We start from the raw sequence: 25262 nt of genomic DNA on the forward strand, positions 1-25262 counted from the left end.
TATGAAGATATTGTTTTCTCAAATTGTGACATCATTTTGAATGCCTACAAATCTTTTGGTAATAAAAATTAAAACTTACATGGTTATAATTTACTTTATTAAAATTTGCCAATATTCAGGGGGGAAAAAACATGATCCAGATTGTGTATATAGATTGCAACATTTAAAAATTTGCTCATAGTGAGTATTGTAAGGTGATACAGAAATGATAATATTTGAGTTAGGGTGTTAGGATTATGACTGATTTTAAAAAATTTTTCTAAACTGTATAATGTTATTACAATAATATTATTTCATAGTTTTTAGAATGGAAGAAATTAGACTGGCCAAATCAACTTAAAAACAAAGTAAAAGTAATGATATTAATGGAGAATAATTTATTAATATCAATGGAGAGTTTTTAAAAGCTTTCACAGCTGTTTTGTCATTAAGAAAAACCTCTGATTTGCAACCATAAATTAAATAAAGATTGTTAAGAGTATAATTTTTATCCTTTTTATCTTCATGATAGCAAGTTTGTTAAGTCTCTCCATGTGGAACTACAGTACAAAGAAAAATTATAGAAGCCTGCTTCCCCTTTCTTTTTTCTCTTCTCATTCTTTTTTCTTTCTTGTATTAGTTAGGTTTATCTCACATCAAGAGTGTGGAGCAGAGTTAAGAATGTACAGGTTTCTTTTAGAATTAAGACGGAAGAAGAAAATAAAGAGGAACATACTAACTTTTTCTTTGAGGGCATATTTTCTATTAGCAAGTAGTATGCCTCTCACAAAGAAAATCAGACTTGGAAAACTGAAGATATTTAGCATAAAAAAGGTTAAATACTTAATAATACTTTTTTACATTTTTCTTTTAGGAAGAAGAAAGGCGTATGGCATCTGTTGTAGCCAAAAAAGAGGAAGAGAAGAAGCGAGAAAGTCATAAGCAATCTTTGCTTAAGGTATTTTCTATGATGTCTGCATTCATATATGTGCACATGCACTCACACCCAGTGAAGCTAGCTAGCTAATCAGCTAGAAAAGTAGTTTCCAAACTGTAAATTTTTCATTCCTATCAGTAGAGTGTTTTTAATAAACAAACACCCTTAAAACTTTTATAAGTCACTACCTATAAACAAACTTTTACTTCTGAAATACAATATAATGTACATTATAAAACACAATGCAAAAGATAGAAGTTGTAAAAGAGATTAAAAATAAATATAACAGAAGTTATAATTTTTTCCATACCAGTATATCACCATGTGTATCCTCATGGCATGTGCATTTCATTTTGGAAACCGCTGTAGTAGACTGTCATCTTTAATGATATCTTTTAATGAGCTCTGCTACATGTTTTTTTTTTAAATGATGGCTTTTTGCATTAAAAAAATTTCTCCATTAGCTTCTCTGATATAGAGGTGGTAAAGGTTTTGAGGAGTATAGGAATTAAAGGTTTTTTAAACTGGTTTTAAATTATTTAACATATCAGATGTTAAATTTCCTTAAAATGTTTTCTTTAAAAATATTTTATATTAACATAACAAAGTATAATAAATAAAGACAGCTTAAAGTTTATAGTTCTTATTATGATTCTACTATGTTCTGAAACTAAGGATATCACCCTGATTACCATTACTCATTCTTGTCTTGTGTAGGTGCTTTTCTTTTTAAAATTAAAATGGCATTCAGAATTTTTAAAAATGACTAATAGGGATACAAAGTTGTATCTTAGTGAACTTACTGGGGTGATGGAAATGTTATGAGTTAGCAGATATACACATTTGTCAAAACTGATCAAAGAGTACACTTGAACGTGTGTATTTTACTCTATGAAAACTACTCCAAAATTAACAAACAAAACAAAACAAAACAAACTTGGTCCCAAGCCCTCTCAGCTCCAGGCTGCTACTTCAAAAGTAATTAGAACTGTTACTCAGTATGCTAAAATTTTCTCACCTGCTGTTATTGGTGATTTAACTCTAAGGCTTCCAGTGTAAGTAGAACCTAGTATAGGCAACAAATTGCACTTGACTCCATCTTTGAACTGAACATTTTTTATTATATACCCAATTCAGCTGCTTGTAACCATCAGTATTTTTGGAAATATGCCATTAAATTTTTAGCTAACATGTTTTTTAGATGTTTGGAAAATATTTATGAAAACTTCAAAAAATACCTAATGCTTCTCTTGAAGTCGCTAAATAGGGCTCTTTAATTATGAGGGTTATTTAATTTTAAAAATTTTTAGTAAGAGGAAAAGTGTAGGAAATCAGGAATTCTAGCTCTAGCTCAGATTCAGGGTCATGATATCAAAGACCCTCAGCATTTACTGGAGATTGTTTCATGTGACAACACATATTGATCATTAAGAAAATGGGATGGGTGGTTACAGAGGGACAGGAAGAGTGTATGGACCTATATCTTCAGCCTTATCGCTTTTCTATCTTTCTATTTTCTTTTCAAACTTGGAAATGAATGGAAGTGATAGTTATGGGATATACTGGTGTGGTATTGCTTGGACTATAAAGAATAGACTCAAGTGGCAGAAGCTGAAAGTTGGCATCTTCTAAAATAATTGTCCCTTTAACACAGACTTGGCAAATTGCCGTCTAGCTATAGTCGTGATTGTACTAATATATGCCAAATGCATCCATGATCTTTGAGCATGAAATTTTTGGGGTGTACCCCCTTTTGCCTTACAGAATCTATAGGCTTTCTTTTGCTCCTCTTTTTTTTGCTCCACAGACACCTAGAGCCCTTGTTTGGCCCCCTGGCCAACCAGCAATCCCCACCTGACCCTAGACTGCACTCTTGTTTTAAAATGTCTTCCCTTTTCTTGGCCTCAATGAAAATATCCATTTTCTTAGTCAACCTGGTGTTGATCTGATTTTAATAACCCAATTAAAGAAAGCTTAACTTTGGGATTGGTATAGGAAAGTGTTTGCGTTTTGAGAGTATCTTGTTATAAATTTGTTAGCATACTCAGTGGTGTAAACTTTTGTGCCCTGTTTCTAAGCATCACTATATCTACCTCACTTAGAATATTTATTTTTGCCGACTCAAAGTCAGCCAGAAAACCAAATGCATGGAGCCAGCATGATAGCCATCCTCCATTTACTCGCTGCCCCTGCCTCTTTCAAAGTAGCCTTGGTACTGAGTAAAAATAGTGGTATTGCTTAGATTAAGAATTGGTTTGTCCCAGTCATCTGCAAATAACTGAAATAGAATTCTTTAAGGTAAGGTGCCTTTTTATCATAGATTTGGGGGGAAAATTTATAGTAGAATGGCAGATTCCTACTTGCTTTAGATAAGAAAGACATACATAAAATGTCAAAAAGGCTCAGAAGTATATACATATTAAGTATAACCCATTTAATTATATAAACAAATTTGAAATTCCAAGCAATAGAAAAAAGAACCCATGCTAGAAACTTTTTTAAATGCAGAAATAGAACTTTTAAAATGTTTAGTTTTAATTAAGCTTTGTCACCACTTTTCATTCCTATCCAATGCCATTTCTACATCTAAAATTTTAGATAGGCAAAGAGGTGGAACTAAACATAAGTATTCTGCATGTGTGAATGCACTGAGGGAATGGGCAAAGACTCTTCCTAACAGCCTTCACTGGCTCCAAAGAGAGCAGGTGAATTAGTATCACACAGATGGTTTTTCACTGGATGATTGTTCTCTTAGTAAAGAGAAAAAGGAAAGTGTCCATTTTCAGCACTCTGATTTAATCAATATGCCATTTAAAAATTAACTTTTGATAATGGATAATCTAGGATGCTATTAGTTATCTAGAAATATTTCAACCTAGTACAACTTCATTTAATAGTCTATGTATGAGTATTAATTGTCAGACATTGTAATTTATGCTGTGAAGCTTGGAACATTGATCAGTCTCTCTCCTTCCTCCTTTCCCCCCCAAAGTATTCCACCATATTTGCCATAATTATTGAATAGGAAAATTAAAATATCATTAGTTTTTTCTTGCTGTGTTTAAACACAAAGACATAATTTTCTGTCTAATTAAAACTTCACATAACGCTTGAATATATAAATTTCTGTCAAATTAAACTTTCAAATAGTGAATTTTCTTATCTCCAATGGAAGTAATTATTGTTTTGCATATAATTTGTTAAGGATGATAGAGCATCGTTGAGATGGTTGATTGCATAGGTTAAATAAAGGCCACTTATACTGTGTTTTAGAATACATATTAGGTAGCTACTTTTAAGTAACAGACTCCTTTTAAAGGTGTGATAAGTAGTACAAACAATATGCTCCTTGGACTCCCGTGCTACAAAAATTGCATTATGTAATTCTTGTCCCAATGAACTTTTTCATAGGAGAAGAAAAGGTTAATAATTAACAACGTAGCTCGAAAGTGGGACTTACAACAACATCGAATTACCAATATTGCTACAAACCAAGATGGAAAAGATTCAGACTCTCAGGACCACTGTCAGAACGATGGAAGCACCATCTCTGCATTTCCAGAGGAAACAGGGTATGCAATGGTATTCTTTCCAGATACTAGTATCTTTGGAGAACTGAATTTGGAGCAGAAACAGGAAAACATTTGACATATAATTATTTTAAGATAGTTTTCTTAAGAAAACCTACTGAAATTAGCATTATATTGAAAATATAAGCTGACCCCTAATTTAAAAACCCTTCAGTAGTTTCTTATTTTTCATAGGAATAAATCTAGATTACTTAATATAGCCTGTGAGACCCTCTACCCACCTCACCTATTTTATCCCATACCATCAGCCACTTTATTCTTGTGCTGCAGCCTCAGTGATTTCCAGTTCAGTTACTTCCTACTTCAGAACCCTTCTCTTACAAACAGTTGTATTCTCCCCTGCCCTACTTTCCTCACCCTACCCTGGCTAACTACCACTCAGCCTGGAGGTCTTAAATTTAAACCTCACTTCCCCTGAAAAGCCTTCCCTAACGACTTCCCGGAGACTAGACTAGATCAGATAACCTTTTTTTCTCCCAGTACTCTGCACTTGCCCTTGTTAGCACTTATCATGACCATAATTAAATAAATAGTGGGTAATTAGCTGTTTCATAACTGTCTTCCCCACTAGAATGTAAGCTTCTCAAGGAAAAGAATCCTGATTATCTTAACCTCTGTTGTTTCCCCAGTAGCTATCACAAATCCTTACTCCTTAACTAGTAGTATTAAGCAATTCGGCATAAAATCTGAATAGTTACTCCAGTTCTGTTCTATAATATCTGTCTATTCCAGTGGCTCACAGCCTCTTCTATGACACATTGGTCAGATAACATATATCCCTTGATTTATGAGCAAATCTGAGGACGCTTTCTAGACTTGACATATTTCTCTTCCTCTCAAGAAGGCATACTAGAATCAAGTAAATAAGAGGAATATAAAGCATATATATTTTCATAGTTTATTTATAATTTAAAAACATATATATATAATTTAAAACCTAAAAATCAAAGATAGAATGCACTGCAATTTTGTTTCACTTGATGCACAGTTATCTAATGACCAAACCAAATTCTGAAACAGATTTCAAACTAAATATAATATAGCTTTTATTTCAAGTTTTCAGCCAGTATTCTTTAAGCTTTCCATATATGAAGAATGCGATAAAGTCATTTAAGAGGAATTAGAATAATATTTTGGAAGTTTACTGGAGTTAAAGAGTTTGACATATATTTTAAAGACAAATATACTTTTTTTTTTTTTTTTTGGTGGTATGCGGGCCTCTCACTGTCGTGGCCTCACCCGTTGTGGAGCACAGGCTCCGGATGCGCAGGCTCAGTGGCCATGGCTCACGGGCCCAGCCACTCCGCGGCATGTGGGATCTTCCCGGACCAGGGCACGAACCCGTGTCCCCTGCATCGGCAGGCGGACTCTCAACCACTGCACCACCAGGGAAGCCCGACAAATATACTTTTACAATTTTAGTTATAAGATTAATTTATATTGATCAATGTACCTCCTTTAGCTCACTTGGGTATCCACATGGTAGAGTTTCTCAGATCTTTTAGCTAGAAAAATAAGGAAACAATTAAAATTCTAATTAAGTAATGATTTGTATAACAGATATATCACTTATATTGCCCTGGAGCTTTATTTAATATTTTTTAAATGTCAAAATGTAATTTTACTTGGCTAGAACTATACTTTATAAAATTAAAACTTTATATCATTGGGCTTTAGATTTATGAAATACTATACAAGTCAGTTCTATTTCTGATTTATCTTTTATTAAAAAATATATTTTTTATCTTCCTTAAGAAGATTTCCTAGTACCAAGTTTATCCAAATGATCTTATAAATTTTATCCTGAAATTTTAATAAGGTTTTAAAATTACTCCTTTAATACGTCAAATTTATTTTTATATATGGTGTTAGGTAAGAGTGTAACTTGATTTTATTTCAATTGACTAGTTAATTTTCTAATAGCATTCCTCAATTAAATTATTGTCTTTTTTAATGAGAATGCCATTTTCATGTTATAGTAGGTTCCCATAAATATTGGATATACTTCTGGACTCTCTATTCCATGTCACTAATCTACTTTTATGTCTTAATGCCAATACCAGACTCTTTTGATTATTGTCATTTTATACTAAGTTTTAATATCTAGTAAGGGAAATACGCTTTCACTATTCTTTTCAAAGTTTCAGTTCTTACACACTTGTTCTTACATATGAACTTTAAAATCATTTAATCTAAATGGAAATGTTAGAATCTTATTCAAATGGCATTTAAGTTGTTTATTTCAGTAGGATTAACATTCTTAAAATAATAAATCAGCACTTTAAAAATCATGGTATATCTCTCCATACTTTTCAGGTATACTAGGGAGCTAACTGGGGAAGTGTTGCGTTACTGAAGGAAAATCCTGAGGAAATAAAGGAGGTTATAGACCATGAAACTGTAGCAACTACAGTCTGAATTGTTGAGTGAGTATTCCAGGAGCACAGAGTAGCAAGGTATATAAGTAGAGAAGCTAAATGTCTTATAAAGAATAAGGAGATGAAAGATCAAAGATAAGGGGGACTTCCGTGGTGGTGCAGTGGTTGAGAGTCCGCCTGCCAATGCAGGGGACATGGGTTCGTGCCCCGGTCCGGGAAGATCCCACATGCCGTGGAGCGGCTGGGCCCATGAGCCATGGCTGCTGAGCCTGCACGTCCGGAGCCTGTGCTCCGCAACGGGAGAGGCCACGACAGTGGGAGGCATGCGTACCTCAAAAAAAAAAAAAAAAAAAAAAAAGATAAAGAATTTAAAAATTCAAGTATAATGACGAAAGAAATGATGGACCATATGGTTAGGTTACTTTTTTTTTAATTAATTGCTTTTTTATTATGGTAAGAACACATTATGAAATCTATCCTCTTAACACATTTTTAAGTGTACTATGCAGTATTAATAAATATAGGCACCACATTTTATGGCAGATCTCTAAAGTGTAACAGAAACTTTATACCTATTAAAAACAACTCCCCATTTCTCGGTGCCTCCCCCAGCCCCTGACAACAACCACTGTATTCTTTTTTTTTTTTAACGTCTTTATTAGAGTATAATTACTTTACAATGGTGTGTTAGTTTCTGCTTTATAACAAAGTGAATCAGTTATACATATGTCCCCATATCTCTTCCCTCTTGCGTCTCCCTCCCTCCCACCCTCCCTATCCCACCCCTCCAGGCGGTCACAAAGCACCGAGCTGATCTACCTGTGCTATGTGGCTGCTTCCCACTAGCTATCTATTTTACATTTGGTAGTGTACATGTGTCCATGCAACTCTTTCACTTTGTCCCAGCTTACCATTCCCCGTCCCCGTATCCTCAAGTCCATTCTCTAGTAGGTCTGCATCTTTATTCTCGTCTTGCCCCTAGGTTCTTCATAACCTTTTTTTTTTTTTTTAGATTCCATATATATATGTTAGCATATGGTATTTGTTTTCCTCTTTCTGACTTACTTCACTCTGTATGACAGACTCTAGGTCCATCCACCTCACTACAGATAACTCAATTTTGTTTCTTTTTATGGCTAACATTCCATTATATATATGTACCACATCTTCTTTATCCATTCGTCTGTTAATGGACACTTAGCTTGCTTCCATGTTCTGGCTATTGTAAATAGAGCTGCAATGAACATTTTGGTACATGACTCTTTTTGAGTTATGGTTTTCTCAGGGTAGATGCCCAGTAGTGGGATTGCTGGGTCATATGGTAGTTTTATTTTTAGTTTTTTAAGGAACCTCCATACTGTTCTCCATAGTGGCTGCATCAATTTACATTCCTACCAACAGAGCAAGAGGGTTCCCTTTTCTCCACACCCTCTCCAGCATTTATTGTTTGTAGATTTTTTTTAAACATCTTTATTGGAGTATAATTGCTTTACAATGGTGTGTTAGTTTCTGCTTTATAATAAAGTGAATCAGTTATACATATACACATGTTCCCATATCTCTTCCCTCCTGTGTCTCCCTCCCTCCCACCCTCCCTATCCCACCCCTCTAGGCGGTCACAAACCACCTAGCTGATCTCCCTGTGGTACGCGGCTGCTTCCCACTAGCTATCCACTTTACGCTTGGTAGTGTATATATGTCCATGCCACTCTCTCACCTCGTCACAGCCTACCCCTCCCCCTCCTCATATCCTCAAGTCCATGCTCTAGTAGGTCTGTGTCTTTATTCCTGTCTTACCCCTAGGTTCTTCATGACCTTTTTTTTTTCTTACATTCCATATATATGTGTTAGCATACGGTATTTCTTTTTCTATTTCTGACTTACTTCGCTCTGTATGACAGACTCTAGGTCCATCCACCTCACCACAAATAACTCAATTTCGTTTCTTTTTATGGCTGAGTACTATTCCATTGTATATATGTGCCACATCTTCTTTATCCATTCATCTGTTGATGGACACTTAGGTTGCTTCCATGTCCTGGCTATTGTAAATAGAGCTGCAGTGAACATTTTGGTACATGTCTCTTTTTGAATTATGGTTTTCTCAGGGTATATGCCCAGTAGTGGGATTGCTGGGTCGTATGGTAGTTTTATTTGTAGTTTTTTTAAGAAACCTCCATACTGTTCTCTGTAGTGGCTGTATCAATTTACATTCCCACCAACAGTGCAAGAGTGTTCCTTTTTCTCCACACCCTCTCCAGCATTTATTGTTTCTAGATTTTTTGATGATGGCCATTCTGACTGGTGTGAGATGATATCTCATTGTAGATTTGATTTGCATTTCTCTAATGATTAATGATGTTGAGCATTCTTTCTTGTGTTTGTTGGCAATCTGTATATCTTCTTTGGAGAAATGTGTATAGGTCTTCTGCCCATTTTTGGATTGGCGTATTTGTTTTTTGGATATTGAGCTGCATGAGCTGCTTGTAAATATTGGAGATTAATCCTTTGTCAGTTGCTTCATTTGCAAATATTTCCTCCCATTCTGATGGTTCTCTTTTCGTCTTGTTTATGGTTTCCTTTGCTGTGCAAAAGCTTTTAAGTTTCATTAGGTCCCATTTGTTTATTTTTGTTTTTATTTCCATTTCTCTAGGAGGTGGGTCAAAAAGGATCTTGCTGTGATTGATGTCATAGAGTGTTCTGCCTATGTTTTCCTCTAAGAGTTTGATAGTGTCTGGCCTTACGTTTAGGTCTTTAATCCATTTTGACTTTATTTTTGTGTATGCTGCTAGGGCGTGTTCTAATTTCATTTTTCTACATGTAGCTGTCCAGTTTTTCCAGCACCACTTATTGAAGAGGCTGTCTTTTCTCCTCTATATATTCTTGTATCCTTTATCAAAGATAAGATGACCATATGTGTGTGGATTTATCTCTGGGCTTTCTATGCTGTTCCATTGATCTATCTTTCTGTTTTTGTGCCAGTACCATGCTGGCTTGATTACTGTAGCTTTGTAGTATAGTCTGAAGCTAGGGAGTCTGATTCCTCCAGCTCCGTTTTTCTTTCTCACGATTGCTTTGGCTATTCAGGGTCTTTTGTGTTTCCATACAAATTGTGAAATTTTTTGTTCTAGTTCTGTGAAAAATGCCAGTGGTAGTTTGATAGGGATTGTATTGAGTCTGTAGATTGCTTTGGGTAGTAGAGTCATTTTCACAATGTTGGTTCTTCCAATCCAAGAACATGGTATATCTCTCCATCTATTTGTATCGTCTTTAATTTCTTTCATCAGTGTCTTGTAGTTTTCTGCATACAGGTCTTTTGTCTCCTTAGGTAGGTTTACTCCTAGGTATTTTTTTCTTTTTGTTGCAATGGTAAATGGGAGTGTTTTCTTAATTTCACTTTCAGATTTTTCATCATAGTGTATAAGAATGGCAGAGATTTCTGTGCATTAATTTTGTATCTTGCTACTTTACCAGATTCATTGATTTGCTCTAGTAGTTATCTGGTAGCATCTTTAGGATTTTCTGTGTAGTATCATGTCATCTGCAAACAGTGACAGCTTTACTTCTTCTTTTCCAATTTGGATTCCTTTTATTTTTTTTCTTCTCTGATTGCTGTGGATAAAACTTCCAAAACTCTGTTGAATAATATTGTTGAGAGTGGGCAACCTTGTCTTCTTCCTGATCTTAGTGGAAATGGTTTCAGTTTTTCACCATTGAGGATGATATTGGCTGTGGGTTTATCATATAAGGCCTTTATTATGTTGAGGAAAGTTCCCTCTATGACTACTTTCTGGAGGGTTTTTAATCATAAATGCGTGTTGAATTTTGTCGAAAGCTTTCTCTGCATCTATTGAGATGATCGTATGGTTTTTCTCCTTCAATTTGTTAATATGGTGTATCACATTGATTGATTTGCGTATATTGAAGAATCTGTGCATTCCTGGGATAAACCCCACTTGATCATGGTGTATGATCCTTTTAAGATGCTGTTGGATTCTGTTTGCTAGATTTTTGCATCTATGTTCATCAGTGATATTGGCCTGTAGTTTTCTTTCTTTGTGACGTCTTTGTCTGGTTTTGGTATCAAGGTGATGGTGGCCTCGTAGAATGAGTTTGGGAGTGTTCGTCCCTCTGCTATATTTTGGAAGAGTTTGAGAAGCATAGGTGTTAGTTCTTCTCTAAATGTTTGATAGAATTTGCCTGTTAAGCCATCCAGTCCTCGGCTTTTATTTGTTGGAAGATTTTTAATCGTAGTGTCAATTTCAGTGCTTGTGATTGGTCTGTTCATATTTTCTGTTTATTCCTCGTTCAGTCTCAGAAAGTTGTGCTTTTCTAAGAATGTGTCCATTTCTTCCAGGTTGTCCATTTTATTGGCATATAGTTGCTTATAGTAATTTTTCATGATCTGTTGTATTTCTGCAGTGTCTGTTGTTACTTCTCCTTTTTCATTTCTAATTCTATTGATTTTTTTTCTTGATGAGTCTGGCTAATGGTTTATCAATTTTGTTTATCTTCTCAAAGAACCAGCTTTTAGTTTTATTGATCTTTGCTATCGTTTGCTTCATTTCTTTTTCATTTATTTCTGATCTGATCTTTATGATTTCTTTCCTTCTGCTAACTTTTGGATTTTCTGTTCTTCTTTCTCTAATTGCTTTAGGTGTAAGGTTAGGTTGTTTATTTGAGATGTTTCCTGTTTCTTAAGGTAGGATTGTATTGCTATAAACTTCCCTCTTAGAAATGCTTTTGCTGCATCCCGTAGGTTTTGGGTCGTCATATTTTCATTGTCATTTGTTTCTAGGTATTTTTTGATTTCCTCTTTGATTTCTTCAGTGATCTCTTGGTTATTAAGTAGTGTTGTTTAGCCTACATGTGTTTGTATTTTTTTCACATGTTTTTTCTGTAATTGATATTTAGTCTCATAGTATTGTGGTCAGAAAAGATACTTGATACAATTTCAATTTTCTTAAATTTACTGAGGCTTGATTTGTGACCCAAGATATGATCTATCGTGGAGAATGTTCCATGAGCACTTGAGAAGAAAATGTATTCTTTTGTTTCTGGGTGGAATGTCCTATAAATATCAATTAAGTCCATCTTATTTAATGTATCATTTAAAGCTTGTGTCTCCTTATTTATTTTCATTTTGGTTGATATGTCCATTGGTGAAAGTGGGGTGTTAAAGTCGCCTACTATAATTGTGTTCCTGTTGATTTCCCCTTTTATGGCTGTTAGTATTTGCCTTATGTATTGAGGTGCTCCTATGTTGCGTACATAAATATTTACAATTGTTATAGCTACTTCTGGATTGATCCCTTGATCATTATGTAGTGTCCTTCTTTGTCTCTTGTAATAGTCTTTATTTTAAAGTCTATTTTGTTTGATATGAGAATTGCTACTCCAGCTTTCTTTTGATTTCCATTTGCATGGAATATCTTTTTCCATCCCCTCAGTTTCAGTCTGTATGTGTCCGTAGGTCTGAAGTGAATCTCTTGTAAACAGCATATATATGGGTCTTGTTTTTGTGTACATTCAGCCAATCTGTGTCTTTTGGTTGGAGCATTTAATCCATTTACATTTAAGGTAATTATCGATATGTATGTACCTATTACCATTTTCTTAATTGTTTTGGGTTTGTTCTTGTAGGTCTTTTCCTTCTCTTGTGTTTCCTGCCTAGAGAAGTTCCTTTAGCACTTGTTGTAAAGCTGGTTTGGTAATGCTGAATTCTCTTAGCTTTTGCTTGTCTGTAAAGGTTTTTTGATTTCTCTGTCAAATCTGAATGAGATCCTTGCTGGGTCGAGTAAACTTGGTTGTAGGTTTTTCTCCTTCATCACTTTAAATATGTCCTGCCACTCCCTTCTGGCTTGCAGAGTTTCTGCTGAAAGATCAGCTGTTAACCTTATGGGGATTCCCTTGTGTGTTATTTGTTGTTTTTCCCTTGCTGCTTTTAATATTTTTTCTTTGTATTTATTTTTTGATAGTTTGGTATGTATCTTGGTGTGTTTCTCCTTGGATTTATCCTGTATGGGACTCTCTGTGCTTCCTGGACTTGATTAACTATTTCTTTTCCCATATTAGGGAAGTTTTCAACTATAATCTCTTCAAATATTTTCTCAGTCCCTTTCTTTTTCTCTTCTTCTTCTGGGACCCCTATAATTCAAATGTTGGTGTGTTTAATGTTGTCCCAGAGGTCTCTGAGACTGTCCTCAGTTCTTTTCATTCATTTTCTTTATTTTGCTCTGCAGTAGTTATTTCCACTATTTTATCTTCCAGGTCACTTTACCGTTCTTCTGCCTCAGTTATTCTGCTATTGATCCCTTGTAGAGAATTTTTAATTTCATTTATTGTGTTGTTCATCACTGTTTGTTTGCTCTTTAGTTCTTATAGGTCCTTGTTAAACGTTTCTTGTATTTTCTCCTTTCTATTTCCAAGATTTTGGATCATCTTTACTATCATTATTCCTGAATTCTTTTTTAGGTAGACTGCCTATTTCCTCTTCATTTGTTTGGTCTGGTGGGTTTTTGCCTTCCTCCTTCATCTGCTGTGTTTTTCTCTGTCTTCTTATTTTGCTTAACTTACTGTGTTTGGGGTCTTCTTTTTCAGGCTGCAGGTTCATAGGTCCCCTTGTTTTTGGTGTCTGTCGCCAGTGTCTAAGGTTGGCTCAGTTGGTTGTGTAGGCTTCCTGGTGGAGGGGACTAGAGCCTGTGTTCTGGTGGATGAGGCGAGATCTTGTCTTTCTGATGGGCCGGTCCACGTCTTGTCGTGTGTTTTCGGGTGTCTGTGGCCTTATTATGATTTTAGGCAGCCTCTCTGCTGATGGATGGGGTTGTGTTCCTGTCTTGCTAGTTGTTTGGCATAGCATGTCCAGCACTGTAGCTTGCTCGTCGTTGAGGGATCTGGGTCTTGACATTGAGATGGAGATCTCTGGTAGATTTTCGCCGTATGACATTACGTGGAGCTGGGAGGTCTCTTGTGGACTGGTGTCCTAAACTTGGCTCTCCCACCTCAGAGGCACAGCCCTGATGCCTGGCTGGAGCACCAAGAGGGTCTAGGCTATTTTTGTTTTGTTTTTTTTTTTGGTACGCAGGCCTCTCACTGTTGTGGCCTCACCTGTTGCGGAGCACAGGCTCCGGACTCGCAGGCTTATCAGCCATGGCTCACGGGCCCAGCCACTCCGTGGCATGTGCGATCTTTCCGCACTGGGGCACGAACCCGTGTCCCCTGCATCGGCAGGCAGACTCTCAACCGCTGCTCCACCAGGGAAGCCCCTAGGCTATTTTTAAAGAATTAAAAAGGAGAACGTTGTCAAGAGATTGGGAGAAAATTTATTATTTCTGTGACTAGCAGTCTAAATGAAATTAAAGATAAGTACATAAAGCAAGAGAATTAATAGTCGGCTGGAATAGTGGGAATTTATGGTCAGATTAAGTTTTTGAAGTTGAAGATTGTAGAGGTGGAATATATCTAAGTAATAACAACATAAGAGTAATTTGGCACCCATTATGGCCATGAGAATGGGTTGCTGGAGAAGAGTAGAAATCAATGAGAGGAGGAGAGGAGAGAAGATCAGCTGCCGTTATTATTGTAGATACTGAAGTTACAGATGATAGAACGGGTGTGGAACTAGTGGCCAGAGTATTCAACAGTGACCAGCCTTATCTCCTCCCCATCTCAGCCATGCATCCTATGCCCTTGTCACAGAGATGTTCACTGTTCACGTTTTACTAGCGTTGGCAGCTGCAGTGATTGTAGGAGTGTCTTTGTTTATTAATTCGTTCTTTTACCTGGCAAAACTATTTCTGATAGTTGGATTCTGACTATTAGGTGGACTGATAGGTGGACTCTAGGCTATTAATGTGACTTTCTTGACACTCTAAACTTTTTAAGCAACTTCTGTTCAAAAATTTTGTGGCCCTGTAAAATAATTTAAAATTTTAGAGTTCATTTTTTTTTTTTTTTTTTTTTTTAGAGTTCATTTTTATGGTCCCGAAAACAAACAGTTATTTCCAAGAGAAAGAAGAAGTATCTGCTAGTGAAAATTATTGTGACTTATAGTTACTGCCAAGAGTTTCAGAATTTTTATTAGGAGTTCCACAAAGAGGCTTTTTAAGCCAAGAGCACAAGGAAGAGTTTGGAAGAGATGGGAAAAGTGATGTGTGGGTTCAATGCAGAGTATGTGGAGAGCCGTAATGAATCATTAGGAAAGAGGTCCACAGTTTCTGGCAAAAAATTTCTACTGATGTAAGGTCAGAGTGCCATAGAGACACAGTTACGTTTTCATGGTCTGGCCCTTTTTGATGATCTAAAAACTGTTAAATCAAGGAGACACAGATGATATTTATATATGAAGTCAGATAAATAAACTTTTAGAGATAGACAATTGGTAGAGACTATAATGCAAAATCAGTTACTTATAACTTCTAGTGGTTGTAGATAATTTTTTTCCAATTTAGTTTGTGGTTATCTGATGCCTGTAAAATCTGTTATATCAGAAAGGTAGAAATATTTCTAAAAGAGCTTATTGTACCTTGAATATGCCTACATGAGGGGCTCTTAACCAGAGGATCCAGATTGACTTTTTGAACTTTAAGTTCTTATTTTGCTTGAACACTCCACACTTGTTGACGTAGTTAATACTCATTGTTGATAGGCTCTTTGCATTGGCTTTCTTGATAGCACATTCACCTGATTTTCCTTTTACCTATGTGGCTACTCTTTTTAAAAATTTTTTATTTTTAATTATTTATTTAAAAAAATTTTATTGGAGTATAGTTGATTTACAATGTTGTGTTAGTTTCAGGTGTACACCAAATTAAATCAGTTATGCATATACATATATCCACTCGTTTTTAGATTCTTTTCCCATATAGGCCATTATAGAGTATTGAGTTCCCTGTGCTATACAGTAGGTCCTGATTAGTTACCTATTTTATATTTAGTAGTGTGTATATGTCAATCCCAATCTCCCAATTTATCCCTCCCTCCCCTTTCCACCCTGGCAATGATAAGTTTGTTTTCACTGTGAGTATATTTCTGCTTTGCAAATAAGTTCATTTGTACCATTTTTTTAGATTCCACATATAAGCGATATATGATATTTGTCCTTCTCTGTCTGACTTCACTCAGTAAGACAATCTCTAGGTCCATCCATGTTGCTGCAAATGGTATTACTTCATTGTTTTTTAGGGTTGGGCTACTCTTTTTTTAAAGTATATCTTGCTGACTCCATTTCTATCAAATCTCTGAATGTATATCATTCTATTTCTTGATTTATAAGATTTAGATATACTTTTTGCTGTAGTAGGTGAGGATTCAGCTCATTCACCTCTCTCCCCCCAACACTATATATCTATAATTATTTTATTGATAACTTTTGTAGCGTGTAATGAAACCTCTATTTCTTATTCCCTCTGCTATAGATAGTAGCTCTGAAATCTGCAGTGGGCAAGATGAACCTATCCTTTTTACCTTTCTTCCCACCTTTTTACATTACAGTTTCTATCAGCTATACTTTTCTAATTTCCCTTGCTCTATATCTTCCTTGACCTATTGGTTGAGTGTATTGTTTAATTTCCACATACTTGTGAATTTTCCAGATTTCCTTCTGTTATTGATTTCTAGTTTCATTTCATAGTGTGAGTTCAAACTTTCAAAATTTATTGAGACTCATTTTGTGGCTTCTGTCCTGAAGAATGTTCCATGTGCACTTAAGAAGAATGCGTATTCTAATGTTGGGTAGAATCTTCTATATACATCTGTTATATCTAGTTGTTTTATAGTCTTCTTCAAGTCCTCTATTTCTTTTTGATCTGTCTAGATATTCCATCCATTATTGAAAGTAGGGTATTGAAGTCTCCAACTATTATTGTAGAACTATTTCTCCCTTCAGTTCTGTCAGTTTTTCCTTCATATATTTTGGGTGTTAAGTGCATATATGTTTATAATTCTTATGTGTTCTTGATGAATTGACCCTTTTATCAATATAAAATGTCCTTCTATGTCTCTTGCATGTCTCCTGTGACAATTTGTTATATAACATCTCTTTTGGTTACCATGTGCTTTGAATATCTTTTTCCTTCCTTTCAATTTCAATCTATTTGTGTCTTTTAATTTTGTAGAAAGCATATAGTTGAATCATTTTCTTAAAATCCATTCTGCATATCTGTCTTTTAGTTGGAGAATTTAATCTATCAGGTCCTAATGAGAAAGGTCTTACTTCAGTCATTTTGCTATTTTTTTCTACTTGTATATCTTCTTTGTTCATCAATTCCTCCATTACTTTCTTCTTTTGTGTTTGATTTTTTAGTGTAACATTTTAATTCCCTTCTCATTCCTTTTACTCTGTATTTTGTAGTTTTTTTTTTAGTTGTTACCCTGAGGATTACAATTAACATCTTAATGTATAACATTTTAGTTTGCATTAATACCAACTTAGTTGCAATGATATACAAACACTTTGCTCTTATATAGCTCCACTCCCCTCTATGTTGCTGTCATCACAAATTTCATCCTTATACATTGTGTGGACATTAACATAGATTTATAGTTATTATTTTATGCATTTGTCTATTAAATCTTATAGGAAAAAAGAGGAGTTACCAACCAAAATTACAGTAACACCAGCTTCTATATTTATCTGTGTAATTACCTTTTCCAGTATTCTTTATTTCTTCATGTGACTTTGAGTTATTGTCTAGGGTCCTTTCATTTCAATCTAAAGGACTTTTAGCATTTCTTAAAGGGCACGTATACTAGCAATGAACTCTCACAGTTTTTGTTTATCTAGAAATGTCTTAATTTCTCCCTGAGTTTTGAAGTACAGTTTTGCTGGATATAGAATTCTTGGTTAACAGGTTTTTTTTTTTCTTTCAACACTTCAGGTGTGTCATCCCACTGCCTTCTGCCTTGCTTGGTTTTTGATTAGAAATTGGCTGTTACTCTTATTGAGAATTCCTTTTACAAGACTAGTCATTTCTCTCTTGTTGCTTTCAGGAATCTCTCTTTGTCTTTGTCTTTCCACAGTTTGAGGTGGTTGTTTAGGGTCCTCTCAGGTCTTTTCTAAGCGTAAGTGTGGACATAAGTGTTGCCCTCTAGGTTCCCTGGAATACACAGGAGCTTCTCAAAGTCCCTCTTTCCCTAAGTATCTTCTTCCCCAGCCTTTTGTTTCTCAGTCTTTTTGGTCTGTCTGTGTTTGCCCATGTAGCAGCAGCTAAATATGTTTTTGCCTTTAAATAATTTTGAGGGCTTCCCTGGTGGTGCAGTGTTTAAGAATCCGCCTGCCAATGCAGGGACAGATTGCTTCGTATTTGAGCCATGGCTTTCTTACATAATTTCTTTTTATCTGGGGTTTCTGATGGCCTGTTTTGTTGTGTTGTTTTTGTTTGTTTAACAAAGAAATTTGTGCTGCCTTTACCACATTCCAATTTCTTTGAATTTCTTTTTTTGTCTTTTGAATGGAATCCACTCTTGTTGAAGCTTTCTATGTCCCTGACCTAATTTAGTCTCATTATTTCCTTTTGGACCATTGTTTACAGTTTATTATTTTACATCATATTACTAGTAGCCTTTGCTTTTTACTTGGATTATTTGTCTTTTTCATATCCTCAAGTACTTCTATCCTCTCAACCTCTAGATGGTAGAATTCCTCTGAGTTTGGTCCTGGGCCCTCTTTTCACTCTCTGCTTCCCCCCTAAGCAATATCATATATTTCTTTGACTTTAAATGTCATTTATATTTTGAAGATACCAATATGTATTATCTCTTTTTTTATGGTTTACCCATTTGGATTGTGTTTAAGGGAAAAAATCTTTTACTACATTGAGATTATAAAAATATTCTCCCATTTTGTCTTCCTAAAGGTTTAAAATTTTGCCTATCATATTTTAGTCTTTATTACACTTGGAATTGATTTTTAAATTTGAGGCTGATGTCAAATTTGTTTTTCCCCTTAGGAATAACCAGTTGCCCCAGTGCTATTTATTGAGTATTCTTTCCTTTTCCCACTGAACTGCAATGCCCCTCTGACTGTTTTATTGGCAGTGGGAGGAGTAGGTAGTAGGGTACTTTTGCAGATCTTCAATTAATGCCTCTCCCTCACTTCTCATTCCCATCTTCCATCATATCTCTGTTCTTTCCTTTCCAAAGTTCTACTGGGCAGCTTGGCTGTCATCTTTGTTCTTGTCTCCAGTTCATATTCAAAGCTATGGCTTCCTTTGTCCTTCTTCCTCACTCAAAATTCTTCACCTTCCAGCTTCCAGAAATTTGTTGAAACTTCTTGCTGAAGATTGTCTCCCCCTTTCCTTTTTACTTGTTATTGTGTGTGTATAACATTTAAGTTACTTTAAGGGCCTTAGAGGGAGAGGTTTCAAACACATGTGCTCATTCTGTCTACTTTTTTATCTGAAAGCACAAAGTGAAACATTTTAAATATTAGAAGCTACATTCTCTGTAAGTCTTTAAAAATATAATTAAATTTCATCTCTTGGGAATGATATAAGCCTGGCTCTCTCTGAAGGTAGAAAGCTAGTCAGAGGGCCGCAAAGTCTCTTCCTTAGGGTTCCAATTTGTTTTTTAATACTTCATGAGATTTTCCATTTTCAACAATCCCATTTATAGTATTTAGTATTTCATAATGCCAAAAAAGTGGCTAATTCTTGTGTTACAATGTCTGTGACCTTTGGCTTGTGGGTGTGTAACTAAACGCCTGGAAATAAGTATCCATGAAAAGATTACAGGCACATAAAGAGAAGAAATTCTGTAAAACTTTGGTATATCCCATTAATGATTTCACTGTTCACTGTACTTGGGACATATCTGTAGTAAAGTGACATACTACAGGTTTCTTTCCCTTGCCAGAAATGGGAAAGTACTTGGTGTAATGTTTTCTTTGCTTACATTGGATGCATGCAGTGAAGCTGGTTTATTTTTGGTCATTTCCTGTCTATGAACACTGTGGTATTTTAGCCAACACTACTGTAATAAAATATAATGCATAAAATGAATTTCCACACCTATGAATGTTGTAATAGAAGTTCATAAAATATGTTATTATAGGAATCAGCACCACTTATTCACTGGGAAAAGAAACTTATGAAATATTTTAAGTCTTTCTGTTCTAGCCTCTTATAGAATGCATAAAGATTTTTTTAAAAACCTGTAGTCCTCTGAAATATTGTCTTTTTTATCCATATAGGCATTTAAGAGTATATTCTCCATTTAGTCTGGCTTCCAGGGACTCATGACTGTGTTGCATTAAGTTAATCACCCTGTCTTAGTGTCCTCTACTAATCAAGAATGCATGGAATAGTTTTCTGATTAATTCTTATATAAAGATTGAGTTGGATAAATGAACATTTGGACTTGGAATTAACCAGTAAAGATCTTGAAGAGAATTCCTATTTGATGGCAAACTGCCTACTGTTATATAAATAACACTTGAGTAGGGAAATATACATGGAAATGTATTGGGCTTCATGGAGAAACAAATTTTAAAGCATAGATCCTCCATAGAGGAATACCACATTTCTTAGAGCATAAATTTAAACTAGGCAGGGGTAAAACCTAGACCAGGTGACTCCATCACCTAGTCTAAAACATTTGAATAACACTTGAATCCTCCCTCACCTTCCTTCTCGACAATCACTAAGTCCGATTTTATGATCTCTTAAATATCTGGTATATCTGTGTTCTCTTCTTTTATTAATAATTATCACTAAAATGTATTGAACTAAACATGGAGTGTTGTTTAGAATATGATTTCTAGTCTTAATAACAACTCTGAAAAAATATGTATTATGATCAGCATTTTACATACAAGGAAACTGAAACTGCAAAGAAATTAAACAACTTGCTCCAAAAGTCATCTATTTATCACTGACAGATCTGGGGTTTGAACTAAGCTCTATCTGATTTTCTTGCCAATGCCTTTTCTACTGCATGATACCCTCTTTTTTGTTATGCTCTTATGTGGTCTAGTTGACACTATTGCACTGGTCTTCCTACTAATCTCTCTCCATTCAGTCTCTCCCTGCTGCATCCTCCACAAAGTTCACCAATTTATTATCTGTCTCAAGTAAGTCCTTGAGGGCAGGGAACATATCTTATTCATCTTTTTATCCCCAGCACCAGAACCTAGCTCCATGCATGGCACATTGGAGATGCTTAAAAACTTGCATTGAATATGGTTCTGTTATTTTTTATTTAAAAATCTTTTTCTGCTCCTCAACCTTATGGGATAAAATCTGACTTTTCAGCTTCTACTCCCCCATATGTTTAAGTGTTTAATTTCTATGTTTCAGTGTTCCATACATATTGAAATTGTTCTTAACTGAATATGTTATATATAATTAGGCTTCTGTGCCTTTATTTATTCTATTTTTCTTACCTAAAGTGTGCTTCCTCCTTCTACTTCTGATGAAATTCTACTGTTCATCTTTCAAGGGCCAGTTCAAATACTACCTCCTTTTTTTTTTTTTAAGGGCTTCAAATGCTTGGCTTTATTTATTTATTTATTTTTGGCTGTGTTGGGTCTTCATTTCTGTGCGAGGGCTTTCTCTAGTTGTGGCAAGCGGGGGCCACTCTTCATCGCGGTGTGCGGGCCTCTCATTGTCGCGGCCTCTCTTGTTGCGGAGCACAGGCTCCAGACGCGCAGGCTCAGTAGTTGTGGCTCACGGGCCTAGTTGCTCTGCAGCATGTGGGATCTTCCCAGACCAGGGCTTGAACCTGTGTCCCCTGCATTAGCAGGAAGATTCTCAACCACTGCGCCACCAGGGAAGCCCCAAATACTACCTCCTTTTGAAACCTCACTTCTCCCCACTAGAAGAATTAATTGTTCTTCCTCTGCATTTCCATAGCATATTGCTTAAATATTCATTATATGACAATAAACATAAATATTATATTAAGATTAATGTATACATTTATCTTGCTTTCCACCCTCCATCCAGATTGGGAGCTCTTTAGGGACAAATAAGTATTAATTTATCTTTATATCCCCAAAGCCTACCACAATGTCTGACACATAATAGGCTCTCCAGATTAACCTATTTGTTTAATGAGGTTGAGGTCATTTCAGTTTAGAAATTATACCCATGTGTTTATTAATTTAACTGCAGAGTATGATTAGAGCAGTTATGTTTCTGGGAACATAGCCCAGTAAAAGTGAAGAGAGTTTTGATATATTTAAAAACTTGCACATGGTTTCTATACTGATTGTTCTTATCAATTCAGATGAGTTGGTTGCCTGTGACAGAATTCTTAGGACAGTGCCCTGTGGGCTTTTAGCAAATGTTTGGTGAATAAGTGAATGAGGGAGCAAATGAAATAATATGTATGTATGTTTGACTAAAAAGATGTGGACATATCTATTAAGCACACAGGGAAAACTGGAAAGACAATCCCCAACATATAAACATGGGGAACAAACTTCCTAAGTTATTTTTTATGGAAATCAGAGCACACCTTCCCTGAGGAACAGGTTCCTCTAGTCCATATTGGCCAGAGTTTGAGGCTAACCTCAAGCCTCGTTCAGAAAATAACTGAAATGGGTTTGGTCTTGTATGACCTATTTAATAGGTGCTTTGTTTCCTATCTACAGCCCAGCAAACTTGCCATTTGTTGTTACTGAATGTCCATGTGAGGTCTATAAAAGTTAGAAATTACTTCTGCTTTGTTTTATAACTATACAACTGTTTTGCTGAGGCTAGGTTTGTTTATTTCACTTATTTTCCTAACAGTTTGCTTGACAAACCTTTAAAGAAAATAATCCTTTTCTAATAATAGACATTTCATTTTGTAGTTTATATTCTTAAACCTTTAATCATGTGGGAAAAAGGTAAACAAGACACTTCCAAATAGATGATATAAAACAACACAACTTCTCAAAGGATTTATTCATGTTTTTGGTGCATAGCTGTGATTCAACTTCTTTTGTTGCATGTCATGACCATCAGGCATCACTACATCAACTAGCAAACCTTTTCCTTGCCTTGACTTTACTTCTTCATTATTGGTCTTTGCCTCACCTGCAGAAACCTTCTTACTAACCCTTAGCCCGTGACTATGTCACTGACTTGTCCCTTTGCTCAAACCACAGTTTATGATTGGAGCACCCTTCTTAAGAGTCAATAGATACTCATAAGAAACTTCATAATTGTCTCATTAATTCTTCGAAGAAATATTTATTGAGCACAACCTGTGCTAGGGAACTGTGCTAGGTGCTGGATCTACTATAGTGAATGTGACAAAGTGTGAGCCCTCAAGGATCACAATGTTTAGTAAGAGAGACGGACAAGGAAACAGGTAGTTGCAGTGCAGTGTGGTTAAGTGCTGTAATAGTGGTATATATTCTTTTCATTAAGCCCTCTTTATTTCAGTGGCATTGAAATGTAACTCCTATCCTTTATCCTATTCTAGAAATGATTATATGCTTTACATAGCTCAACACAAAGTTATCACACAAAGCACAATCAAAGGAACTCTTAATTCTCATCTTATTTTTGTTCTATATTATCAGCCATTACATTTATAGGATTATCATCTAAGATTATTCACACACCACTGCTCATTGAATGTTTGATTATTGTCATATAATAATCATTGTCTTGAGCACTAGTCTGGCAGAAATCAGTCCTTTTATATTTTCTCAGTTGCATATTCACTTAGAGTTGACTGATGTCATTACCCAGCTTCTTATTGTGTCAACAAATGTGTTACATGTTAACTGGTGCTTATGAAATAAGCATAGTAAGTCTAGTAAAGCATGATAAACCAACAGGGTGATGGTTTGTCAGTCTTACTCCCAGCATCGGCATTATAAAACTTTTGTTGAAGATCTTTAGTAATGCAGTCATTTACATTGTGAAAGGCCCATTGTGAAAAGCTCATAGATTCCAGAGCCCCAAAGCTGAAAAAATATAGTCAAAATTGTAAACACATAATTATGCTTGAGTATGAGAAGTGATGTATTGGAAGAGTGTACAAAATTCCATAGGAGCACAAAGGAGAGCAAAGCACGAATATATTTAGTAAGGGCAAATAAATACTGTCTGAGAGCAGAATTCCAGAACGAAAACCCATAGAACAAAAACCAAACATCGATTGAGTTTTGAGATTGGGTAAAACAAATAGTTATGTCTCTATTCACAAAGTAGAAAATTTGAATTGGATCAAGCTATTTCTTTTCTTCTTCAAAGAGCTATCATTTAGGAAACCTTTTATAAAACATGTGGCTCTAACTGAAAATAATAACAATGATCATATTCAGTAGATATGTGAAGTTATTTTATATCTGTATGTGTGTGTGTGTGTGTGTGTGTGTATATATATATATACACACACACACACACACATAGAGTCAGTAGTGGATTTTTTTATCATTTCTTATTTCAAAATGGGGAGGAAATCTTCATTGATTTTACTGCTTATAACTGTAATATATATACACTTGCAAAATTTCAAACAACATTGAAATATTCAAAAATAGAAAGTCAAAGTTACCCTTTAATCCAGCTTCTGAGAGAGGAATTATTCTTAGCAGTTATTATATAAATTCCCAAGTGTTTTATAAACGTAGTTTTATATTACATGGTTCTTACTATAGAAATATTATTTTGTAAAATACAGTTTTTTTTCAGCCAGACAGTAGAATACTTCATAGATTAGGAAAACCTATTTGTTTTCACATGCAAAGATATCTATGATATATTAAATGGATTGTTTTAAAACTATATAGAATATCAATTATCTTTCATTGATATAAATAATTTGGGTTTAAAAGTGGTATTTTTCTTGTTCACATGTGCCTCTTTTTGAATTAAAGTACATGACTAGAAGAATACAAAACTTGTAGATATTCTATTGAAAATTAATCTTTGGTGCTCTGGGTTTAATTACTGAAATGAAAAAAAGTGAATATAAAATTTCAAATACCTTTCCAACAGGTCTTTATAATCTGTTATTTACTTTGCATGATAAGACTTTCATTTAAAATTATATGTTGGGTTTTCCAGGTCTCTGGACTCAGGACTCACCAGTGCTTTACAAGGTCTATCTGTCACAGACACACACCTTGTCGAAGTGGATGGAGACACACTTTCCTTGTATGGCTCAGGAGCGCTGGAATGTCTGGATCGGAATTGGAGTGTGCAAACAGCAGGAATGGTGACAACAGTGTCCTTCACTTTCATAGAATTTGATGAAATCGTCCAAGTGCTTCCCAAATTGAAGATTAAGTTTCCTAATTCTTTGGTAAACATTTTCTTTTAGTTGTATGTTTGAATTCTTCTCAGTCATGACTTTTATATTCAGGCCAAAGACCTGTTTTACCTTTTATTTCTGCAGTTTCTATCTGGCAGGGAGACTAAGTTCTTGTGTTGATTTTCT

At 35.2% G+C, this 25262-nt stretch overlaps 1 protein-coding gene across 8 annotated transcripts in view; it reads left to right on the forward strand.

The window, feature by feature from the left end:
* Positions 1-25262, forward strand: part of LRRC49 (leucine rich repeat containing 49) — a 128990-nt gene that overhangs the window by 86286 nt on the left and 17442 nt on the right. For all 8 annotated transcript variants that reach the window (XM_067752104.1, XM_067752099.1, XM_067752111.1 and 5 more), the window contains 3 exons: positions 854-937; positions 4328-4488; positions 24890-25127. In XM_067752104.1, the coding sequence (XP_067608205.1) occupies positions 854-937; positions 4328-4488; positions 24890-25127 (483 nt within the window). The remainder of the gene's footprint in view (positions 1-853; positions 938-4327; positions 4489-24889; positions 25128-25262) is intronic.

This window comes from Pseudorca crassidens, chromosome 1 (genome assembly GCF_039906515.1).
Source record: "Pseudorca crassidens isolate mPseCra1 chromosome 1, mPseCra1.hap1, whole genome shotgun sequence".
Lineage (NCBI taxonomy): Eukaryota > Metazoa > Chordata > Mammalia > Artiodactyla > Delphinidae > Pseudorca > Pseudorca crassidens.